General features: G+C 50.6%; 1 protein-coding gene across 1 annotated transcript in view; it reads left to right on the forward strand.

The window, feature by feature from the left end:
- Positions 1 to 5878, forward strand: part of mast2 (microtubule associated serine/threonine kinase 2) — a 108652-nt gene that overhangs the window by 11947 nt on the left and 90827 nt on the right. Inside the window, exons 2-3 of the mRNA XM_008406483.2 lie at positions 2742 to 2892; positions 5637 to 5812. Of these exons, the coding sequence (XP_008404705.2) occupies positions 2742 to 2892; positions 5637 to 5812 (327 nt within the window). The remainder of the gene's footprint in view (positions 1 to 2741; positions 2893 to 5636; positions 5813 to 5878) is intronic.

A 5878-nucleotide genomic window follows, 5' to 3' on the forward strand; every position in this document is an offset into this window, starting at 1 on the left:
GTTCTACACCAGCTGGTTCTACGCCACCTAGATCTACACCTGAAATCCTGCCTGTAGTTTCTAAATCACTGAACGGATTAAAGATCTGCTGCTGAAGCAGCATTCAGCGTCTATGCGCCACAGATCTAGACTGTTGGACAGGCGTGGCCGGCGGCGTCTCGCAGCCAGCCGGGCTGCATCAGCGCGTGCTGCAGCGTGTTCCGACCCGCTGACAGACGGTGCCGCAGCAGCTGATCAGCCAGAAACACAGCTCTGTTTGCAACAGGACCTATGGCAGGCCGTTTTATCATAAAATCTGCTTCACTGCACTCACATCCCAGACATCTGGATCTGGTTTGTTTTGGTTCATTAGGATATTTCTAATTATACTAATTCACCATTAAATCGTTGAAGATATCTATAATTAATTACTAGTTATCTGAATTTTAATGAAATTTACTAATTGTGAAGTAAATGTAATATATTTAGCTTTTTATTCTGACTACTTGAATACTAAATAAATCTTAAAGAAAGCCTTCTGAAAAGGCCCCTTAATGTGTCGACAGCAGCACTTTCAGCTCTTCAAAGCTGTTTTTAAATGCATGTTTTTGTGTCTTGGTAGGAAACAAATAGGAAATCCTTTCAGATTCCTGCAGATCGTCAAAGTTCTCCTTTTATCCCAAACTGCTGAACTTTCTACATTCTGCCATTTTCTGACAATTTGTGCAGGAAACCCGTAAAGAGGAAGTGGCAGCACAAGGAGCCCAACTGTCCCAATTCAAAAATGTGAAAATGAAATGTTGAGCCATGATTAAATCTGATGTCTCTTGAATTATAATTACGGATCTTCACATGACGAACCTGATGACGCCATCTTGAGAGGAATTTCATCAAAAGAATTGTTGCTAGGCAGAATATAAACACAGATCCCAGGACGGTAACGATGTGGTTGTGTTGGGTCAAAACTCCAGTGTTAGAAATCTGAATTGTAATTACAGATAGTTGAGTGAAGCTGATTTTATGTTAAAACAGCTTGCCGTATCCAGATCAACACTTTTCTGGGTTTCCAACAGAAAGTTCTGGAGTCGGTGAGCGTTTCCCATCCGCACAGGAAGCTGCAGCTGCTCCTCAGCATTAGCACAGCGTTAGCATCAGAGTGACGGCGTTCAGCTGCAGCTATCAGCGCCTCCTCCCTCTTTATCAGCGCCACATTTTCTCAGACGCCCCCAGAAACGAACCGACGCAGCGCATCAGTTCCTGAGTCTCACCAAACGCTGCAGCCAATCACTTTCCTTCCTCTGTGGTTCACGTTAAAACTGCTGATTTTAAACTTTTAAATTTACCAAAATGAAGCGAATCTGAAATCAGGAATTAGCTGAACTGATATTAGCTGGCTGATTAGCCACTGTAATATTAGCTAATGAACTCGCCATGCTGATACGAGCTAGCTAATTAACTGGGCTAATATTATCTGTCCGGGGTAAAATTAGCTGACTCACTAATTGGGTTAACATTAGCTTGCTAATTAGCCAGATTGATGTTAGCTGGCTAATTTGCTGTACTATTAGCTGATTAAGTGACCTAATAATAGCTGGTTCACTAACTGGGCTGAGTATTTAGCTGTTCTGTTATTAGCTGGTATTAACTGTCTGGTTAGCTTGTGTAATAGAAGCTAATGGATTTTCTGTGCTAATATTAGCCGTGTTTACCTCTTAGCTTCTCCTTGAAGCTGGTAAACATGAGGCTGATCCCTGGTGTCTTGTGTCAGGAGCATGTTGGCCCATAAATCAGACTGCAGAGCTGCTGGTGTTTCCTGTCTGCTCAGGAAGCTGTCATGGCCGAAGCGTCAATCGGTTGTTGTTGCACTGATTCAGCGGAAGATGTGACCTTATCACAGTCTGCGTGTTTGAACGTGGCTCCAGCTCCGCAGCAGAGACCCAAAGAAAAGCTGGTGCAGCACGCCGTCTCTTCCTGCCTCCACCCCCCCACCCGTTCTCCACCCGAACCCCGTGTTAGCCGTCTGTAGCTGCAGAGAAACAAGCTATTAAAAGATCAGGGAAACATGAGCACAACATCCTGTTTTGGAGGAAACGTGTTGCTGCAGCACAACCACTGAGTTCAGAGTCTGAGAGACGGGAAGGAAACGACTCTGAAGGGTTCCTACAGAGGAACCCAGAGGTTCTCCGGGGGAACCCAGAGGTTCATTCTCCGCAGGAACCCTGAGGTTCTCCGCAGGAACCCAGAGGTTCGTTCTCTGCAGGAACCCTGAGGTTCTCCGCTAGAACCCTGAGGTTCTCCGCAGGAACCCTGAGGTTCTCCGCNGAACCCTGAGGTTCTCCGCAGGAACCCTGAGGTTCTCCGCAGGAACCCTGAGGTTCGTTCTCTGCAGGACGGTCTGATGGTTCTGATGGTTCTGATGGTTCTGAACCTGACTCCAACCAATCATGACCCAAATAAAAACATGAATTAAAGCAGAAACTCAGTTTCTGGTTTTTGTTTCTCTGCTGCTGGTTCAATTCCAGGTTTGGACTTTTTTTCTTCTGTTCAACAAAAACAATAAAAAACTTTATTTAAAAAATAAGAACAAAGATAAACCATGAAAAGAGTTTTTGTTTATGATAAATATTAAACGGTAGTAATAAAACGCCTTCCTGCAGATTTTATTTATTACAGATAAAATCACCAGAGCTCAGGTCAGAACCTTTGAGCCCGGTTCCGGATCAGAACCCGTCTCACCAGAACCGCCGTCTTGTTTCTTCCAGAAGGAGTTTGCGGCTCCGCCCCCTCTGCTCTTCAGGAAGCTGAGCAATCCCGACCTGTCGCCCGCGGCAACCAGCGCCACCAAGTCCAAACTGCACCGGCAGCTGAGCCAGGACGAGAACCGGGCCCGGCGCAGCAGCCTGGCCATGACCGGTGGGTACCGTCTGGGTCCAGAACCGGTTCTGGGTCCAGAGCTATGACCATCAGCTGTGATCAATAACTATGGATAACACGTTGATTAAGTATAGAATATGGACTGAACTCCCATCCAGAACCGCACAGCATTCTGGGAGATGTAGGCAGATTGAAGACTAGCTGCTCTGCCTAGCTACGGCTAGCTACGGCTAACTCGCTCCTCTGGTTGCCTAGCAACAGTTGCCTAGCAACTACCTGCTCTACCTAGCTACGGCTAGCTACGGCTAACTCGCTCCTCTGGTTGCCTAGCAACAGTTGCCTAGCAACTACCTGCTCTACCTAGCTACGGCTAGCTACGGCTAACTCGCTCCTCTGGTTGCCTAGCAACAGTTGCCTAGCAACTACCTGCTCTACCTAGCTACGGCTAGCTACGGCTAACTCGCTCCTCTGGTTGCCTAGCAACAGTTGCCTAGCAACTACCTGCTCTACCTAGCTACGGCTAGCTACGGCTAACTCGCTCCTCTGGTTGCCTAGCAACAGTTGCCTAGCAACTACCTGCTCTACCTAGCTACGGCTAGCTACGGCTAACTCGCTCCTCTGGTTGCCTAGCAACAGTTGCCTAGCAACTACCTGCTCTACCTAGCTACGGCTAGCTACGGCTAACTCGCTCCTCTGGTTGCCTAGCAACAGTTGCCTAGCAACTACCTGCTCTACCTAGCTACGGCTAGCTACGGCTAACTCGCTCCTCTGGTTGCCTAGCAACAGTTGCCTAGCAACTACCTGCTCTACCTAGCTACGGCTAGCTACGGCTAACTCGCTCCTCTGGTTGCCTAGCAACAGTTGCCTAGCAACTACCTGCTCTACCTAGCTACGGCTAGCTACGGCTAACTCGCTCCTCTGGTTGCCTAGCAACAGTTGCCTAGCAACTACCTGCTCTACCTAGCTACGGCTAGCTACGGCTAACTCGCTCCTCTGGTTGCCTAGCAACAGTTGCCTAGCAACTACCTGCTCTACCTAGCTACGGCTAGCTACGGCTAACTCGCTCCTCTGGTTGCCTAGCAACAGTTGCCTAGCAACTACCTGCTCTACCTAGCTACGGCTAGCTACGGCTAACTCGCTCCTCTGGTTGCCTAGCAACAGTTGCCTAGCAACTACCTGCTCTACCTAGCTACGGCTAGCTACGGCTAACTCGCTCCTCTGGTTGCCTAGCAACAGTTGCCTAGCAACTACCTGCTCTACCTAGCTACGGCTAGCTACGGCTAACTCGCTCCTCTGGTTGCCTAGCAACAGTTGCCTAGCAACTACCTGCTCTACCTAGCTACGGCTAGCTACGGCTAACTCGCTCCTCTGGTTGCCTAGCAACAGTTGCCTAGCAACTACCTGCTCTACCTAGCTACGGCTAGCTACGGCTAACTCGCTCCTCTGGTTGCCTAGCAACAGTTGCCTAGCAACTACCTGCTCTACCTAGCTACGGCTAGCTACGGCTAACTCGCTCCTCTGGTTGCCTAGCAACAGTTGCCTAGCAACTACCTGCTCTACCTAGCTACGGCTAGCTACGGCTAACTCGCTCCTCTGGTTGCCTAGCAACAGTTGCCTAGCAACTACCTGCTCTACCTAGCTACGGCTAGCTACGGCTAACTCGCTCCTCTGGTTGCCTAGCAACAGTTGCCTAGCAACTACCTGCTCTACCTAGCTACGGCTAGCTACGGCTAACTCGCTCCTCTGGTTGCCTAGCAACAGTTGCCTAGCAACTACCTGCTCTACCTAGCTACGGCTAGCTACGGCTAACTCGCTCCTCTGGTTGCCTAGCAACAGTTGCCTAGCAACTACCTGCTCTACCTAGCTACGGCTAGCTACGGCTAACTCGCTCCTCTGGTTGCCTAGCAACAGTTGCCTAGCAACTACCTGCTCTACCTAGCTACGGCTAGCTACGGCTAACTCGCTCCTCTGGTTGCCTAGCAACAGTTGCCTAGCAACTACCTGCTCTACCTAGCTACGGCTAGCTACGGCTAACTCGCTCCTCTGGTTGCCTAGCAACAGTTGCCTAGCAACTACCTGCTCTACCTAGCTACGGCTAGCTACGGCTAACTCGCTCCTCTGGTTGCCTAGCAACAGTTGCCTAGCAACTACCTGCTCTACCTAGCTACGGCTAGCTACGGCTAACTCGCTCCTCTGGTTGCCTAGCAACAGTTGCCTAGCAACTACCTGCTCTACCTAGCTACGGCTAGCTACGGCTAACTCGCTCCTCTGGTTGCCTAGCAACAGTTGCCTAGCAACTACCTGCTCTACCTAGCTACGGCTAGCTACGGCTAACTCGCTCCTCTGGTTGCCTAGCAACAGTTGCCTAGCAACTACCTGCTCTACCTAGCTACGGCTAGCTACGGCTAACTCGCTCCTCTGGTTGCCTAGCAACAGTTGCCTAGCAACTACCTGCTCTACCTAGCTACGGCTAGCTACGGCTAACTCGCTCCTCTGGTTGCCTAGCAACAGTTGCCTAGCAACTACCTGCTCTACCTAGCTACGGCTAGCTACGGCTAACTCGCTCCTCTGGTTGCCTAGCAACAGCCTGTGAGTGAGTGGCGCAGCAGCAGGTCCAGGTTTGCCTCCAAGCAGCTTAGAAATGAAACTGGACGGAACAGGAAATTACATTTCAGACATCCAAGAAATAATCAATAATCATTCAAATGAACCTGAGCTGTCTGGGTCCAGAACCCGGTCCTGGTGGTTCTGATGGTTCTGGTGGTTCTGGTTCCTCTCCCCAGGGAAGCAGCTGCTGCCCCTGTCCTGCAGCCTCCACGGGGGGGTCAGCCAGCTGCTGGGGCCCCCTGCTGGGCCCGGGGCCCCGTCCGGCCCGGCGGGCGGCGGGGGGGACGGGAACAACCTGGTCCGGATGAGGAGCCAGGTTCTGGGCCAGTCGGCGCCTTCGCTCAGCGGACTGGTCAGTACCAACCCGACTGCTGCTGTGTGTGTGTGTGTGTCTGTGTGTGTGTGTGTGTGTGTGTGT

The sequence above is a fragment of the Poecilia reticulata genome, linkage group LG4 (genome assembly GCF_000633615.1).
Source record: "Poecilia reticulata strain Guanapo linkage group LG4, Guppy_female_1.0+MT, whole genome shotgun sequence".
NCBI lineage: Eukaryota > Metazoa > Chordata > Actinopteri > Cyprinodontiformes > Poeciliidae > Poecilia > Poecilia reticulata.